This window comes from Rutilus rutilus, assembly GCF_951802725.1.
Source record: "Rutilus rutilus genome assembly, chromosome: 9".
NCBI lineage: Eukaryota > Metazoa > Chordata > Actinopteri > Cypriniformes > Leuciscidae > Rutilus > Rutilus rutilus.
Window position 1 is genome coordinate 8,723,714 of NC_140223.1, and position 18,279 is coordinate 8,741,992.

At 35.9% G+C, this 18,279-nt stretch overlaps 1 protein-coding gene across 2 annotated transcripts in view; it reads right to left on the minus strand.

Annotated features, from left to right (window-relative positions):
- Positions 1 to 1,573: 1,573 nt before the first annotated feature.
- Positions 1,574 to 18,279, minus strand: part of acsl3a (acyl-CoA synthetase long chain family member 3a) — a 34,192-nt gene continuing 17,486 nt past the window's right edge. For both annotated transcript variants that reach the window (XM_084418615.1, XM_084418614.1), the window contains 10 exons: positions 16,668 to 16,818; positions 15,472 to 15,595; positions 13,893 to 13,964; positions 12,560 to 12,699; positions 11,101 to 11,273; positions 9,609 to 9,683; positions 6,884 to 7,075; positions 6,467 to 6,581; positions 4,578 to 4,735; positions 1,574 to 3,134 (listed from right to left, as the gene is read on the minus strand). In XM_084418615.1, coding sequence (XP_084274741.1) covers positions 2,977 to 3,134; positions 4,578 to 4,735; positions 6,467 to 6,581; positions 6,884 to 7,075; positions 9,609 to 9,683; positions 11,101 to 11,273; positions 12,560 to 12,699; positions 13,893 to 13,964; positions 15,472 to 15,595; positions 16,668 to 16,818 — 1,358 coding nt within the window. In that variant the 3' untranslated portion in view covers positions 1,574 to 2,976. The remainder of the gene's footprint in view (positions 3,135 to 4,577; positions 4,736 to 6,466; positions 6,582 to 6,883; positions 7,076 to 9,608; positions 9,684 to 11,100; positions 11,274 to 12,559; positions 12,700 to 13,892; positions 13,965 to 15,471; positions 15,596 to 16,667; positions 16,819 to 18,279) is intronic.

Consider the following 18,279-nt stretch of genomic DNA (forward strand, 5'->3'; position numbering starts at 1 on the left):
ACTGATACCACAAAACATCACATAATCCATCACCTCCATCGCTAATACTAACTAAAGAGGATGGAAAGTAGAAAAGAAAGCCTATTGATTACCAGTTAACAAACAATATTCACAAGTAAACATGTTTGATTAAGCCCTTGTAATCTTTCAGGGACATGGCAACATCCACTCAAACCAATAACTTAACTCTATGTTCACTTAATTTGTCTTAAGACACATTCTACGTACTGTATGGTATACGTGTACTGTAGTAGGAGTTTTTTTCCCCCACAGGAAAGCCCTTCATTCCATTATCTCAAGTTCACAGAATCAATTTCATGACAAATTACAAAATAAATGACTTAACTTATGACCTGATATTGCAATGTTCAAAACGGGCTGTTATCAGGGGGCACTGAAAACAGAGTAGGACCAAAAGGACAAAGTAATAACGAAAGGAGAGAGATCAGTGCGACAGCTGCTTCCACAGGGATCAAAATGAGTTCATTTAACAAGCAGAGAAAAAGAAGAAGCAGGGAGCTCTTCTACTCATCCAAGATCAGCTATGAATAACAAAACTGTTATCATAAACCAAGAAGGTCTATTATTCCTGGAAAATGCAGTCCGTTAGAGTACAACTGTCAAGTTCTGGAAGAAAAAACTATTTTTTTTTCTCCTTCATTAGTTTCCTCCATAGGGAAATAGATTGTTAACAATAATGTGTAAACCTTTAAAGGAAGCCCTACTGTGAGTTCTGAGGTTGTTTGTTGATGGTATAATTCTGTTGAAGCCACCCGTTTGCATTATTTCAACTTATTTGTTTAAATAATCATGTTTAACAGGGGAATTCATGGTGTAAAACTACATTACCCATGATGCAGTGCAAAAATCCCACCAATCAGAGAAACATGGCAAGCAAAAGACATTGCAGGGACATCCAAAATGCCAGGACGTCCTCTATGAGGTATACATGCAAGAATTTAACAACTCCATTTGCAGCAAGCCTCTGCTGGTATCTTAGATTTATTTATTTCTAAACGAAACAGTTCAACACGCTCTGAAACAACTCGAGCACATGTCAGTGTCTTTATAGACAAATAGAGGGAAAACCTCCTTGAAATGAATCAATTCAGTTTAAAATGTTTAATGGACACGGTTGAATGGTTTATATTAGAAGAATTACACTAGATCTATTATCCTGTCCAGCAGGATATACAGTCACCCAATAGGAACATTCCAATCCTTGCACATAAATCAGAATCATCCAATGAGCAGAAACGGTTTAGTGATTTCATACTCTCCAATGAGCATGCTCTAATATTTAAATAAATCTGATTATTAACAATAACAATAATTTAAAATAAGCTTAAAGAGGTTTGATTTTCCAGATCGTTGGTTAATATGCACACAGTCTCCTCCCGACAGAATTCAATTCAAATTATGGAAAGATTGAAAAATCAAGGTTTCCTGATGTGTTTAGACATCCTAATGAAACCATTCCAACGTTTGCATCAGCATTTGTCTATCTACAAGAAACTGAAGGTTTCAATGAAAAAGTAAGCTTAGAAAAACATGTCTTTTGATTCATGGGGGGGGGGGGGATAACATGCATTAAATGTCCTGAGAAATCGCACATTAAGCTACCCTGGTAATCCAGAGTTCTCGCGAGAGCACAAGTTGAATTTGCTCAGCGAGTTACTCTGGTGTCTAGTAATGATGCTCATTAAATATGCCCCTCGATCTGAGCTGCACCAATCACATCGGGTTATCTGATATAGGCGGGCCAGAGGCGAGATGACGACAGCGCTGTGACGTCGAAGTCATTAGTAGACATTGCAAGATGGCTATGGATGAACACCAGTTGTTTGAAACGGCTTTGGCCGCTACAATGAACGAGTTAGACTTGGCTTTTTATCTAAAACAGGAACAGAAGACGCCGCTCGAATCGTTCCTTTGCAAGAAGGACGGTTTTGCTGTTTTGCCGACCGGATACGGTAAGAGTATAATCTACCAGTTAGCTCCGCTGGTAGCTAAGCGTATGGGGTTTATTGTTGTGATTGGTCGTAGTGTTATCCAATTGCGTGCAGTGAGATTTTCAAATGCATGCTTGGTGCCGCCCCTCGAGCTGGCCGATTTTCATTAGTCGACGCCAGACCATTAATCTTTTAGATTTAGGTCTGGATTTCCAGGCTAACATTAAGCACTAATTTAATTTGAATGTGAACCCTACATTTTGCAATCCAATTCACATATTACTTTGCATGTTGAGAGCAAAACACAGTGCTTAGTCACCATGTATATAACCGGAGAAAGCCACCGCGATAATGTCACCAGAAGATATCTAAAAAGAAAGTTGACGTATGTCAGAAGATGTTTTTTTTAGCATATATTTAGTATCATCAAATAACATGTGCACGTTTGTATGATGTAAAACGCATTTAAATATACGCATCACAGCACTGTGCATGTGCGCAAGGTATTACTGAATTCGAATGAGAGAATAGTCAGATTCATGGATTACTTCAGGTCTACACCACACCTTTCACTCCAATCGAAAAGTCATTCAGATCGAGCTCATTCGGATTGATCGAGGTGTTTACATGAAGGATATGAGCAATCAATCTGATTATAAATGGATTTTTTTGGGTGTACTATATGTAATTTAAATTATGTCAATTATTTCACACGTTCTGATTTGCTGACATGTCATGGGGGGGTTTGGAGAGTGCGCATGTGCTTAAGTCTGGAGGAAGTCTGGCATTACTTTTGGCAGCTTTGAGTATTGCTGGTTGTGAGTGTTTGTGGACATTTACTGGACATCAGAAATATCATACTGATCAATCAACTGTTTGAAAACATTTCCAAATGATTATGTTCACGTGTCTGTGACATCCATGGGAAATCTCCATCCTGATTGGAGTTTGCTATAGTGTGATAAGTTACTTTTTCTGGCCCTCTTGTCCGCCGCTTTTGTCTGGAATCAGCAGTGGTTTGGTTCTACTTGGCACCATACATCCTCTCAATGTCGTCCTGGTAGTGAGTTTTTAGCTCCTTTCGCTTGAGTTTAAAAGCGTCTGTAACCAGGCCGGTCTCTGGAGTCCAGGGCTCAATGCTCAAGCAGATCTTCCGAGGAATCTCAAATCTTTCTAACTGGGCTGTTAAATACACAGGAACAGGAAATGAATAATAAGCACAGCTAAACTAAGTGGTAAAATAAGAAGCACAACAAATGACTTTGTGCAGGATATAAACATTAATCTATAGCAGGGGTTCCCAAACTTTTTTGTCAGCCGAACCCCTTTGATGTGAAATATTTACTTAATTTAGATCGGATCGGATCAGCACGGAATGGAACGGTTAATCAAAGAGAACAGTTTGGCGAGACGGTGGAAAAGTCCAGCTTTTGTAGCTGGACTTTAAAATGGACTCAAACGTCTTTTTAGTTGTGATAGTGTCTCAGTCCATATTAGATGTGGATATATTTTAACTAGTTATAAAAATGAAGACAGGAATACATTACTTTTGTAAATTACAATTGTAATGTAAAAATATTAATAATATATATATTTTTTTTATAATTATAATAATAATTTTATTGACACTACAACACTAATATTTATACTGTATATTAAATTCTTTACTTTCAAATGTTCAAATCCTCTAGCTCCTGAAATGCTGTAAACTTCTGTCCACAAAAATGCAGGAAATTATGCAAACGTCTTAATAAAATAATCTAGAGCATGTTGTGTTCCCAAATGAACATTAAACTCGTAGTTCCCTGCATTTACTGTGAGAGGCTGAATACACTGGATCATATATATATTATCGTGCAGCCCCATTTATTCATTTATTTATTTTGATTTTACATTTGAATAATTAATTATTAGCTTTTTAATCACCTCACGAACTCCCAATTGGGAAGCCCTGATCTATAAAAGTAACATTTTAAGATTACACAAATGGGGCCATTATTAAATCACTGGTGCATTCTAGAGCTGAACGATTCTGGATAAATTGAGAATCCCGATTTATTTATTTTTCTTCAGATTCTGAACAGACAATTAAACAAAATAACATATAATTTACTAGAGGTTCTGACAAAATGCTGTATATTTACAAATGTTTAATTCATTTGAAATACTTATTAAAAAAAAAATCGGTTTGAATGAATGATTCAACGAGAATATTTCACTTGTTTCATTACTGGATGAATCAGCGTTTTTGAACGAATCTTGAATGATTCAAAGACAAATACATATTTTTAACAGTCACTTATCGCCACCTACTGGTGTAACGATGTAATGATACAATCGTTATTTGGAAGCGCCGAGTTACTTTCAAAAGGTGATTTGCTTTATTGTGATTTAGAGCAAACACAGATTTGAATGTTCTGGTGTGATAAAAAAAAAAAAAAGGTTTAATAGACGAGAATCGTTGTCATTTAGGAATAAGTTTGCATGGGAGTTTGAATCGAGATCGCGATCTTTTAACAATTAATCATGCATTCTTAGAGAAACTTGCATTCTGTGCACAGTATACATGCTACATACTACAGAAATAGTATGAGTAGTATGATAGTATGCCAGGGACCCATTCACCTGTCAGTGCCGTTTCTGTGATGACTTTAAGCACCTCCTCCACGATGACAGGGTTGTTACAGAGCTCCTCCCACAAACCTCTGATGCGCTTCCTCTCAGCCAGCGCCAGGAGCTGCTTCTTATTGGGCACCACAAAGCCAATCACGTACGACTCGTCACTGGAAAACAGGAAGAGGAGGGACTACAATTATTTGTGGGTGTATTCAGGAGTGTTGATTATCAAAGTGTCAAAGTGTTTTAGTTAGGGTTGGGCGATATGATTTCATAAGAGTCATTTTATTTCAAGAAATTGATATATATCCCAAAATAGTTATTTTTATTTTATTTCGTATTTATTAACAACAACAATAGGACAAATACAATATAAAAAAAGATACAAATGACTGAACTGTGCTTTAAGCTTTTCAGGTACAGTGGGTCTATTTAACAGTTGCATAATATATAAATTAAATCATTGTGGAATGTTGTAACATCATAATTATTACTGAACCGAATGTAATCAACATTGAACTGACTCAAAGTGAATAATGACACTATTGTCTTCTGTAGAGCTCCTTATAAGGATTATGAACTAATTTCATACTGGATGGACTTTATACAGCTACTGAACTGAATCAACACTATCTTTTTTAGATCTGCTTTACTACAGAATTTGAATTGGTCTCATATTTGATATGCATAATTGGTCATTATTTTCCTGTTCATCACTGTGAAGCTGCTTTGAATCAATCTATATTTTATAAAAGTGCTTTATCATAAAAGTGACTTGACATGATTACTGACATACATTATTTAGAAATAATGTTACAGAATTCGTATTAAAATACTGGTGATGCCAGTGTGCTTGCTGTGTGGCTGCCACTACATACACTGCCTGGACAAAAAAAAGTCGCCGTTTGAATTTAAATGGATTTAATGGCAAATTATGCTTAAAGGCAAATGCAGTAACATGCCCCTTTTCACAAGATGTAATATTAATCTATGGTGTCCTCAGAATGTGTCTGTGAAATTTCAACTCAAAATACCCTCCAGATCATTTATTATAACTTCAAAATCAGTCAAATCTGGCTCTTTTTGGGTGTGAGCAAAAATGCGCCGTTTTTGTGAGTGTCCCTTTAAATGCAAATGAGCTGCTGCTCCTGGTCTCCGTTCCTTTACACTAGATTCGGATAACGGCAATAACAAAACACACGAATCTCATCCAGAATCTCAGAAATAACCAGTAGCGGAGTGCAGCCCTTACAGAGACTCAGGAGACGCTGCCACCTTTAGACGCACCTCGACGTTTCTGAATGGTTAGTGGATACATTTATGTAGTTGTTGTGGAGTTACATTGATCTAATTCTCATCGACTTGCATGTACCGTCATGTTTAACTTTTACACAAGGTGACACAGTTCCCGTTTTTTGGTCAAATAGTGTTCAGTGCTCGTCTGTGCGGCAACGACAGAACAGTTTGCATGCTTTGCTCGAAGTTTTGCCATTGCGCCAGAACTGGTTACACTGTTGTCGCTTCCGAAAACCAAATGGTGGCACCGTGGGTGGAAACGTGCAGATTAAGAGGGGGTAATATTATAATAAGATCCCCTTCCTAAGTCAGAAGGGGAGCGAAATCTGATTGGCTTTTATTTTTTGACATGCTTGCAGAGAAAGGCTTACCAAAACAAAGTTACTGGGTTGTCACTTTTCACGTTTCTGGGTTGGTAGATGCACCGGGGACCCGATTATAGCACTTAAACACGGAAAAAGTCAGATTTTCATGATATGTCCCCTTTTAGAGTCTATGAATGATTGTAACTGTAGAAGAACCAGATACATTTCTAAGGCATTTGTTAGTACTGTAACACGTGTTTTTATTAGTGCGGTACAGGTTGTACTTTATGTTGGCACCTGCTGGCATAGGCACAGATGTTGTCGACGAGTGGGCAGCTTTTCAGGACGGCCTCCACTTTTCCCAGAGACACATATTCTCCAGCTTGAAGCTTCACCAGGTCTTTCTTACGGTCTTAATACACACACACACACACACACACACACACACACACATGCAAATATTAAGCAGATTTCATCTGATATGATAAGTACACTACAGGAAGTTCTCCTTTCTCTCCCTTTTGGAGTGTATCCTGCTTTCTTTGAGTTATTATCACTGCCTTTATGGGAATATGTTGACAGTGAGATGTGTCATTTACAGGAAGAACAGGACTAAAGCGTTTTATCGCAAAACAGATGGGATTTCCATTCGCTCACTCCTGCCAAAACAATCTTTATGATGTTCTGGATAATCTCTCTTTGTCGCTCTCTTACCAATAATCTTCAGACAGCCATCTCCATGAAACTCTCCGATGTCTCCAGTGCAGAACCACCGCTGGCCTTTCTTATCCACAAAGAAGTCCTCACGGTTCTTGTCTTTGTTCTTGTAGTAGCCCATTGTTACGTTTGGCCCACCGACCAGAATCTCTCCTCGCGGACAGGGCCGGTCTGTGCTGCGATAGCCACCTGGATACACACATACATGATGCATTATGATGACAAAAAAGAGGGATGGGAAAACAGACTACACTGTATAAAAGCGCAACAGAAGAATTCCAGAAGTACAAGTATCTTTCAAAATCTCCAGAGCGAAACTGAAGACAGACCTATCACGGGTTCAGAGGTTGTTTAGCCAAAAGCCAATGTTATTTTAGCCTTGTGTAGCCAAACGTTTGACAAATCGACATAAGTTTAGTCCACATTGCAGCTTATTTTGACCAAGAACAGCCCACTTAGACAGGAAGAGACCATCTGACTGACAAATAAAGGGACCAATCACAGTTTTTCTAGCCAATTTAGGGGCGGTTTCCATGAACAGGTCTAATTAAAACACTGAAAATTGTCAGAAAGTGTGTATCGACTAGTGCATGAATCCTTGTGAAAAAGAATGTGTGCTTGTAGTGTACAGGGTGGGCCATTTATATGGATACACCGTAATAACATGGGAATGGTTGGTGATATTAAAGTAATGTTTGTGGCACATTAGTATATGTGAAGGGGCAAACTCCTCAAGATGGGTGGTGACCATGGTGGCCATTTAGAAGTCTGCCATCTTGGATACAACTTTTGTTTTTTCAATAGGAAGAGGGCCATGTGACACATCAAACTTATTGGTAATGTCACAAGAAAAACAATGGTGTGCTTGGTTTCAACGTAACTTTATTTGTTCATGAGTTATTTACAAGTTTCTCTTTGTGAAGAGTGGGAGAACAGGGTTGCATTGACAATCCAACACAATGGGCAGCACATTGAACACATTTTATAAGTGGTCAGAAACTTGTAAATAACTCATGAACGAATAAAGTTACGTTGAAACCAAGCACACCATTGTTTTTCTTGTGACATTACCAATAAGTTTGATGTGTCACATGGCCCTCTTCCTATTGAAAAAACAAAAGTTGTATCCAAGATGGCCGACTTCTAAATGGCCACCATGGTCACCACCCATCTTGAGGAGTTTGCCCCCTCACATATACTAATGTGCCACAAACAGGACTTTAATATCACCAACCATTCCCATGTTATTACAGTGTATCCATATAAATGGCCCACCCTGTACTTCAAATCTTAAAAGTATATATTTTTTAAAAACTGTACTTGCAGATAATATAATATAAATTCAATAAAAGGCCACTTTAGTGTACACTTCCATTACCGTTTCTTAACACACTCAAGTATACTTTTAAAATGCGCACTTTGTAATAATGTGAAATTACATGATTACACTCTAAATCATTATCTTTTCATATCTTTTGTCATGCTTTAAAGAAGTACACTTATTTTGATGTGTTGACTAACATACTAAAGCACATCTAAAGTGTTTGATTATAATTTAAACTGTAGTGTGTTTTGTGTTGTAGTATATTTAAATATGACACAAGTTTCAATAGAAATTACATTAGTGTATATTGGTAGTTCACCATATATACTTGTCAGTTCAGACATTCATCAGTACACTTTAACCATATATTTTAAAGACAATACAATTATGAAATTACATGGAATTAAAGATTCCATTAAAGATGGAATTAAGTTAAGTGGGTAAAAAAGCACATTAGTTCATCTAAGTGCATTTAATATAAATTTAAACTATAATTTTTTTTATTGAAGTGCAATTAATGATTACACTTTATTTTAAGGTGTCAGTGTTACAGTGTAATTATACATTTAAGTACTGAGTAATAATAAATTAACTTCATGTATGTACTTACTATAGGGTTATGATTAGGGTCTGGTTTAGGGTTAGTTGCATGTAAAAACAATACATTCAGGAAGTAATAGTATACATGATAGTTAAGTATATTCTTTGAAAGCATGTTATTTACTTCAGCATACTTTAAAAAAAAAAAATTTATTAAGTGTACTTTTTCACAAGGGCTAATCTGCATATGGATATCTACTTTACTTGCTACTAAGCGCCTCAAACAAACTGAATGAACTTTGGCAAATCCAGCTCCACCAATCAGAGAAGTCGCTTGGCTATAATGGAAATGGCTAACACAGTAATCTCCAAAGTGATACTGCAAGCTAGCGAAGACTGCCTAGATACCGTTATATAATGTTTTGTGAGGCCTTAGTGTTAAAGCATAAAAGTGTAACCATCTAATCCCTGTGACGCGTGGCCTTTCATTCTTATGGCTTTAATAATGCAGCCATTATATAACATTTAGGCCTGTATTTTCCTATGTAATGAATATAGACTGTTCATAGTAATTTAATGCGTTTTCAAATAAAAACGTTTGGTTTCTGTGTATCATTTACAGAACACAGCTGAGCTGACCTGTCCAGAAATAGCCGCTCGAAGTGTCTTCCTTACAAGGCCACAAATGACCATAAATACTTTTTTCCACTTCCTTCTCTTTTGTTCTGCTGTTATATTGCTCATAATTCTCTCGAGGTAGCAAACCACCATACGTATCTCTTGATGGATAGGTAAACGTCCATGACAGTGTTTTTATAAGAGCAGATAAATGTGTATATGTGTGTGTAGCACACTCACCCTCTATCCAGTCCTTCAGCTGAATTTCACAGCAAACCAATGGTGCGCCAACTCGTCCTGTACTGTAATCCCAAACTACACACACACACACACACACACACACACACACACACACACACACACACACACACACACACACACACACAATAAGATAAAATAAAACAATCTGTGCTTTGGCTGTAAGGTCAAAGTTATATAATTATTTCCATTGCAGAAAAAAAACCCATTATAACATATGACTAAATGTGTTTCTTCGATTAAAGAAAAATCTCATATTTCAGGAGTCACCAGCTGCGTTGCCTGTTCCACCATAGATTCCTCTTAGGAACACAACCATCAATCATTTTACAAGGCAACTGTCTTCCACAAATGTCCATGTTAACGTTTTTAGGGAACAGGATATAGAGCTAGAGACCTAGTTTCATTTGACTGGACTTTTGTAAATATCATTTTCTCATTAATACACAATTACTGTTATTTTGAGTATGCAGAATCTGTTTACGTATTAAAGAGATCATATCATGATTTGTTTGGACTCTGAGGTCCACTTATGATGTCAGTCATGTATTTTTTGCACCACAGACCACAGAACATTTTTCAACTAGTTTTATTGCTTTGAATGGAAAAATGTAGTTTTGCTCGTATTACTTGTGTTGTAAAAACATGAGCTTTATAGCAACGGTGTCTGAGAGTCTATTTTCCATCATATGACCCATTGAAGTGTTACAATATCCATAATTGTGTGCCTTTAACACTATTTATATTTACATACCGTAAAGTTTGGGTTTGGTAAGATTTAAATGTAAAAAAAAAAAAAAAAGCCTCTAACCAAAGCTGCATTTATTTGATAAAAAATAAAGTAAAAACAGTAATATTTGAATATATTTTAAAATGTCATTTATTGCTCCTATCATGTTCTTTTGTTTCAGTTTTATTTTTAATGGATTTTTAGTTTGTATCGCATTATTATCCTGTGTTTCCTTCTGTTGTCATGGTTACTGATTGATACACTGATTTCACACACCTGATCCTTGTTTTGTTAATTGAGTTTGCTTGGTATATAATGCCCTCATTTCTGTCTGTTCTTTGTCTGGTGCTGTTTGCTCACACGTTTGCCTTCATTGTATCTTTGTTTTGTTTAGTACATTTAAGTTAATAGTGCAAATTTCTGATTATTATCAATGTTGTAAACAGTTGTGCTGCTTAATATTGTTGAAACTAGGATTCTCTGATGAATAGAAAGTTCAAAAGAACAGCGTTTATTTGAAAACAAAATCTTTCGTAACATTATAAATGTCTTTACTGATGCTTTTGATTAATTTAATGCATCCTTGCTGAATAAAAGTATTAATGTCTTTTTAACAAAATGTATTACTGACCTCAAACATTTAAAGGTAGTAGTGCAGGTTATGAAAATATGTATTTGAAGTATAGTATTTGAATAGTATTAGTATTTGAAATCATGAAATGACAGTAGCGGTGTAAATCTCACGCTGGCTGATGGTCCCGGCGCCGCAGGTCTCTGTGAGGCCGTAGCCCTGACCCACAGGGCAGCAGAAGCAGATGTTCATGAACCGCTGGGTCACCGCAGCGAGAGGTGCCCCGCCTGACAATAACACTCGTAAACGTCCACCTAACAACGCCCGAACCTTCCGGAAGACCAGCCTGGAGAGAAAAGAAAGATTGGGCTTTGATGGTAGAGTACATTGAGAACATGCGTGTAAGATATGTCGAGTTTCTGTATGTGTGTGTGAGGGATGTCAGTGACTGTGAGAACTGGTTTTGGGGAGTTACTAAAATTAGTATTGCTATTCAATGATAATTCAATAATAATCAAATGCACCATCTCAGAATGTCGCATTGTAGCATTGAGAAGCATTGAGAAGACTAATTGATTGTGGTAGATTGTTTTTTGGATATTTCAATGAACCATTAAAAAAATGTAACTCAGTATTCCAAGAATAGTGAAACAAATATTTAGTTAAATCAGTGTTTCTCAACCGGTGGGTCGCGACCCAAAAGTGGTTCTGAGTAGTGATGTCAAGAGTGATCGAGTACTCGTTCGTGACAGCGAAGATCAATCATGAAAATGATGATCTCCCTGACTTTAAAAAATGTATTTATCTTTTTTTTCTGATTGCTTATTGCAGCATTTGGGGCGGTTCCCGAGGTCTGATTGGATAGCGTTAGACACATGCCTTCCAGACCGGCGAAATGAAGTGAAATTGGATTTGAAAGCGTGCACTGTTTGCACTGTATGATGTTCATTCTATTCATCAGGAGCAGTTTCCATATGTTTTAGTAACAGTTCATGTTAGTATTGTGTATTTGGTAACTTGTTTCCATAACCCCAAAATGCCACTTTATTTTCACATGTTATTTTGTATATATTGAAGTGACTGGTGGTGGCTCATACCAACTTACCAACTTTATTGTATTAACAAAAACTGTTTTGGGACTGCTATTTAATAGCCTTATCTTATAGACCTACTATTTATTAATTATTAGTCATATTCTTACAATTTACATGTATGTTAAGTAAAGGAGGATGGTACTTGTGTGTGTGTGTGTCAAAAAGTTTTGTGAAATAATTTTGCTTGGTTTTTATTACAAATGTATTAATATACGATACGTATATATATATGTATATATGTGTGTGTGTGTGTATATATCCTAAAAAAACTGGGTGACAATGGGAAAATGTGGGTCCCTTCATGGCCAAACTAGTTGAGAACCACTGAGCTAAATAATGACTGATTCAATTATACGAGTTACATGTTTTTCATTATAGTTTTATAACAATGTAAATATACGTGCTCAAGTTTCAAAACACAAGCTTTACTGTAGTTTTACTACTCTAAATCATGAGCAGCTTGTAAAGAATGTTCTTCAACACTAGGGAGGGAGTTTGTATGTGTGTATGAGAGTATTCGTGTGTGTGTTTGATGTACTTGTCACACAGTGGAGTGCTGTATCCCATCGCAAGCTGCTCCATCTTATAGTTGTAGGCCAGTAGAAACAGAGTCCTCTGAAAAGCGCCCATTTCCTCCACCTTTAGCATTACATTCTTGTAGATTCGATCCATGATCTCCTACACACACGGACAGAGAAAATATGTGCATATAAGAGCCGCAGATATAACTGATGACCTCACTGAAACATGAAAGGGATTTCTATCTCTCTCTGACATTACATGAATGTCTTTGTTTCCAGACATTAATATATTTTTTAAAACGTTAATGCATGTCACACTTGCGATGACCTGAATACACGTCTTTTATGATACTCATGTTTACATTTCTGAATTAAAATTCTAATTTTTTTGTGGGGCTTGAAATCCAAAATGTCTACTTTGTGTAACCCTCCCCCAGACATCATAAGAAAGAAAAAAAGTCTCACAAATCTCAATATTTAAAAACTACAAATAAATACTAACATATACAATATAAAAGTCTAGTTTTTTATGCTAAATTATTATTACATTATTAATATGTTTTTAACATTTCAAAAACTTTTGTCCACCAAACAAAAATCATTGAGGTATAATCAACATGCAGGAGGCCATTCTGTGAAAACACACACACAAAAAAATAACAGGAAATGATATCACAAAAGGACCCCTAGACTGTGGGCACAGAAGCAATGACCTCTTCTCACAGAGAGAGGAGGATAAAAAGTACCACAAAAAAGTAGAACACATCTTAAAAAAAAATTAAAGTATAATATTTCATGGTACATGAATATGGTAGTCATTCAGAACAATGGTAATATTACCATCTGGTACCACCAAGGGAAGTGGACATGGATCTAATTGAGTTCATGCTGACATTTTTCCATTTCACATTGTGATATGGGAGGGTGGACAAGCCCCTTATGATTTTTTCTTTTTCAATGCTCCCTTATGATTCGGATGTTCTCCCACTGCTGAGAGAGCCGTGTCAGCCGCTGTGTTTATGGAAGTTTGCTGTGCTGTGTCGTTATCAGTCCACAGGGACCCTCGTATCCAACCACACCAAGACAGTGTGTGTGTGTGTGTGTGAGTGTGCATTTACAGTGTCCTCAGGCAAAGAAAATCTTGAAATTAAACATTATTAATTGTGTATCTACAGTGTGTGAGTCACTACTTGAGTGTGTGTGTGTGTGTGTGTTGTGTATGTAAGAGGGATATCCACACCGGGCTTTCTCACGTTCTGTTTACAGCTGCGAATCATTCTGGACAATCACATTCGCTGACATTAAGCCCCAAAAGCCCAGAGAGAAACAGAGAGAAAGCTTCAGCCTTACTGGTACTGCTGCCATTAGAGTGGGCTTCAGGACACTGATGTCTCCTTTGCTTCCCTTCTTTATCTTGGTTGACTATAAAGTGAAAACAACAAAAGAAGAGAAACATCTCTGTAAGTTTAATTCATCTCAACCCATTTGCAAAACCAAAGAAAACTCCCACAGTGCTGCACATTTTTTCCATTTCGTGATTCTGGCGTTTCAGCATTTTCTCTGGTGACATTATTTTGCTCCTATTATGCTTTTTTTTTTAGGATATAACCTTTAATGTAGGGTGTTATATAGCGGTTTGTGAATGTAAAAGGACTGCGAAGTTTCAAAGATCAGAGTGCACAATAAATGGAGGTATTTTCTCCTAAAAGAAAGAAATAATGTCAGTCTAAGGTCTTCATTGGCTGCCGTGAACAACGTCTACTTTGACCCGCCCTCAAACACTGTAGTTGTAGTGGATACTGTAAGAGTTTGGTTGGTGTTGTCGAAAAAAGACGTTTAATTTCTGACTCGTGCTGTAAGCGGTCGACCAATTACAACAGACCGGGCCGTCTGACCAATCAGAGCAGAGCAGGCTCTTCGAAAGGCGGATTTTGTTTAAATATGTTTAAAAACAGCCGATGATCAGTGCCGATTATATCCTGTCAATCAAAAGGGCGCGGTAAAACATGACCGACAGCAAATCACATTGTGTGTGAAGAAAATCTCTCGTGTTGAATTAGTTAAGGCAAGTTAATGCGACAATAACGCATTAACAGCTACATAAAAGCAGGCTCTATTTGACCCTATGAATCACCCATAGTTCAAGCCAGGGTTGCCAGATCTGCAGTTTTTCCCTATAGGCTACAAAGCATTATTTGCAGCGCACCTCTATTCTTCCGCGAGTCTATTCTTCCACTTTAATACAAATTGTTTCTAGAAAAACATGCATGAATATCAGAAGGTAAGTTGAAAGTTACAGTACAACTTGCCGAAATCCGTGTCATGTCTCATGTAATCACTCAATCAGTGTTTCAACCGTGGAAAGATGTCAATAAAACTTGCTTGTGAAGCTTTGTGTTGCATTTACCTCAGGAAAGTCATCCGTTTGTTAGTTAGCTTTAAAAAAAAAAAAAAACTAGAGAGGAGCTTATTTACTGTTAATTATATATGTTTGAATAAGTTTGCCGTGAAGACAAGTGCTTTTGAAAACTACCTTATATGTGTAACTGAGTTGTATACATACATTTCAGCTTTTATTTGAGTGTAAATATTATATCTGGAAATAAATAGCAGTTGAATATAATAGCTCTGTTGTTAATTTTAACCTCTAATATTATAGTGTGCCAAATGAGAGGGTTCTCTGTATAGTTTGCAGCATTATTTGGGAGTGATTTTTTTTATCCATATGAAAAAACAAACTATCGGTATCGGTATCGACCGATATCATTCTGAATAATCGGCTGAGAAATTTAATTTCGGTGCATCTCTACTTTAAATGCTTGATTGTGACATCACAGAGCACTGTGTTGATTTCCTGAGTCCAATCACAGAGAGCGCTTTGATGAACTGAGTGCCTCACTGTAACATCATAGGAGCAAAAGGTCATTACCTGGTCTGAGAGAGTCTGTGGTGAAGAGTAGCCGATTCTACAGCCGTGAGCAAAACACACCATCTCAGCGCTCAACTCTAACACATGAGCCAGTGGAAGGTAGCCAATGTATGTGTCATCCTCACTGCAAAAACAAAAACTGTCTGTTTAATATAAACATCAGGTTTTAAATTTAAAACCAGAGAATGGAAAATATTTGTTTTATATCTAAACATACAGTATCTAGTTAGTCAGACTGCTATACTATTCTGTTAATCATCAGGCCTGTTCTACACATCTTGTATAAAATAATTAAATGGAATAACAACAGAAAAATACAGAAAACAAAGTGATTTTTTTTTCTGATACTACATTGAACTTTTACTTTACCAACAGCCATAAAAACAATTAAAGACGTGATCATTATGAAAATCTACATTACTGCTCATCTTTTATTCAGCAAAGATTAACTAAAATAGAAAAAGGAGGACCACATTTACATCTAAATGGTCATTAATTTATATGGACATTTATTTTTCCAAACAATAAGAAAGTTGGTGACACTTTACAATAAGGTTCATTAGTTAACTACTATAGTTAACATGAATTAAGAATGAGCAATACTTCTACAGCATTTAATCATCTTAGTTAATGTTAATTTCTACATTTACTCACACATTATTAAAATCAAGTTATTTGTTAACATTAGTTAATGCACTGTGAACTAACATGAACAAGAACAGCTGGATTTTTAACAAACATTAATAAATACTGTAACATATGTATTGCTCACTGTTAGTTCATGTTAGTTAATACATTAACTAATGTTAACAAATTAAACCTTATTGTAAAGTCTTACCAGAAAGTTTATTCTTGTATTTTATTTAGCCTCATAAAAGTTTGTTGCAAAAACAGTTTTTCCTGTATTTTCAGTTTGTTTTGTCAAACACACAGTAGAACTGGACAATAAAATATACATGACATATATAATATGCAGTGCATGGCACAGAAATTCCCACAGACCCATAACTGTCACTGTTTTTTCTCTTTCTCACTCTCTGTTTATTTTATCCATAGGGAACGATTGGTTTTCTAGGAAACACTGATAAACATACAACATCCACAAACACATCAGTGAATGCACAATACCGCATGTGCACAAGTTAATGCCAAGACATGACAGATCGAGGGATGTTAGCATGGATTTGTTTCCATACCCGAGGTTGGGAATCCTCTCTGCCATGCCAGTGATTGCGGCAATAATGTTACTGTGAGAGATCATGACTCCTTTAGGCACTCCAGTGGAGCCGCTGGTGTACATGATCACGGCCACATCAGAGGCACACGGAGCCTGTCTCTGCCTCGACGCTGTGGAGACATCAGAAGAACTTACTACAAATGTCTAATTACATTCTGTATATGTGACCCTGCACCACAAAACCAGTCACATGGGTCAATTTTTTGACATTGACATTTATACATCATCTGAAAGCCGAATAAATACGCTTTCTATTGATGTGTGATTTGTTAGGATAGGACAATATTTGGCCGAGACTACAGTACCAGTCAAAAGTTTGGAAACACTACTATTTTTAATGCTTTTGCAAGAAGTCTCTTATGCTCATCAAGCCTGCAGTTAAAAAACAAACAAAAAACAAACAAAACAAAAAAACAGTAATATTATGAAATATTATTACAATTTAAAATAATGGTTCTCTTTTTTAATATACTTTAAAATGTAATTTATTTTTGTGATGCAAAGCTGAATTTTCATCAGCAAGTACTCCAGTCTTTGGTGTCTTATGATCCTTCAGAAATCATTCTAATATGATGATTTGATACTCAGTTATTATCAATGATGGAAACAGTTGTGCTGTTTAATATATTTTTTTGGAATACTTTTTTCAGGATTCATTGATGAGTAAAACGTTAACAGCATTTATTCATAAAAACAGCATTTATTCAAAATAAAAACATTTCTAACAATATAAATCGTTACCATCACCTTTTATCAATTTAACGCATCCTTGTTGAATTAAAGTACTATTTTCTTTAAAAAAAAATAGTTATTGTTCCCAAACTTTTGAACGGTAGTGCATATTGTTACAAAAGATTTCTATTCTAAATAAATACAGTTCTTTTTAACTTTTTATTCATCAAATAATCCTGAAAAAAGTATATCAGGTTATAAAAAAATATTAAGCAGCACAACTGTTTCCAACATTGATCATAAATCAGCATATTAGAATGATTTCTGAAGGATCATAAGACACCAAAGACTGGAGTACTTGCTGATGAAAATTCAGCTTTGCATCACAAAAATAAATTACATTTTAAAGTATATTAAAAAAGAGAACCATTATTTTAAATTGTAATAATATTTCATAATATTACTGTTTTTTTTTTTTTTTTTTTTTTTTTTAACTGCAGGCTTGATGAGCATAAGAGACTTCTTTCAAAAGCATTAAAAATAGTAGTGTTTCCAAACTTTTGACTGGTACTGTATTTGAAAATATGGAATCTGAGGGTGCAAAAAAATCTAAACATTGAGAAAATCTCCTTTAAAGTTTCGCGATTGTGCTGCATTCACTCACAAAAATAAATGTTTTCTATATTTACGGTAGGAAATTTACAAAATATCTTCATGGAACATGATCTTTACTTAATATCCTAATGATTTTTGGCATAAAAGAAAAATCTATAATTTTGACCCATACAATGTATTGTTGGCTATTGCCACAAATATACCCGTGCGACTTGTGACTGGTTTTGTGATCCAGGGTCACATATAAGGGATTATTCTATTAATCACTAGCATTCCAATTAGAA